The following is a 640-nucleotide window of genomic DNA, read 5'->3' as shown; positions in this document are numbered from 1 at the left end:
GTGTGTGTGTGTGTGTGTGTGTGTGTGTGTGTGTGTGTGTGTGTGTGTGTGTATAAAATTGTATAAAGCCTCCTACAAATGAACACTTCTCATTTCTCATTCTCTAATACAAATCAATCTATACGCTTAATAAATCTACGAGGTCGCAGATGTATAGACTCGTTTTACCTATACTCGTCCCCAACTAACAACTAATAGTGCCTGTATACTTATGTTCGGTCACAGGCTACTCAGGCTACAAGACACATTGTCTATAGACCCCCTCACCTGTTCCAGGTTAGTGATATCGCTGGTGAACAGACTCATATCCTGCAAACCAATAGTGTATACGTCACTCTCCCCTCTCAGCCCACTCTTCTGCTGCATTAGCTCTCTGGATGCTTGGTTCTGATTGGACACCGTGAGTACTCCGAGGTTCGCTACAATGATTTCATTGGTCGAGAGACTCATTGGGAGCACTATTATAGGCGCAGTGACGCAGACATCTAGAACTAGTGATGTCACACTCTCCAGTTGTGCGGTGGCGGCTTCAGTTGCGGCAGTGATGGTGGCGGTGTACATGTCCTTCGCATAAATGAATTGGTCCGAATACCTGCATATAAATACAAAAGAAATTAAGCATACATTTAAACATGTGTAG

At 43.9% G+C, this 640-nt stretch overlaps 1 protein-coding gene across 1 annotated transcript; it reads right to left on the bottom strand.

Moving 5' to 3' along the window:
• Positions 1–267: 267 nt before the first annotated feature.
• Positions 268–561, bottom strand: SARC_18087 (hypothetical protein; the record flags this gene model as incomplete). Its single annotated transcript, XM_014287830.1, has 1 exon — positions 268–561. A coding segment is annotated over one exon (294 nt), but the record flags the coding sequence as incomplete, so codon positions are not given.
• Positions 562–640: the final 79 nt, after the last annotated feature.

Source organism: Sphaeroforma arctica, assembly GCF_001186125.1.
Source record: "Sphaeroforma arctica JP610 unplaced genomic scaffold supercont1.13640, whole genome shotgun sequence".
NCBI classification, from domain to species: domain Eukaryota; class Ichthyosporea; order Ichthyophonida; genus Sphaeroforma; species Sphaeroforma arctica.
The sequence above is the reverse complement of the archived record's forward strand: the minus strand, read 5'-3'. Positions and strand labels throughout refer to the sequence as shown.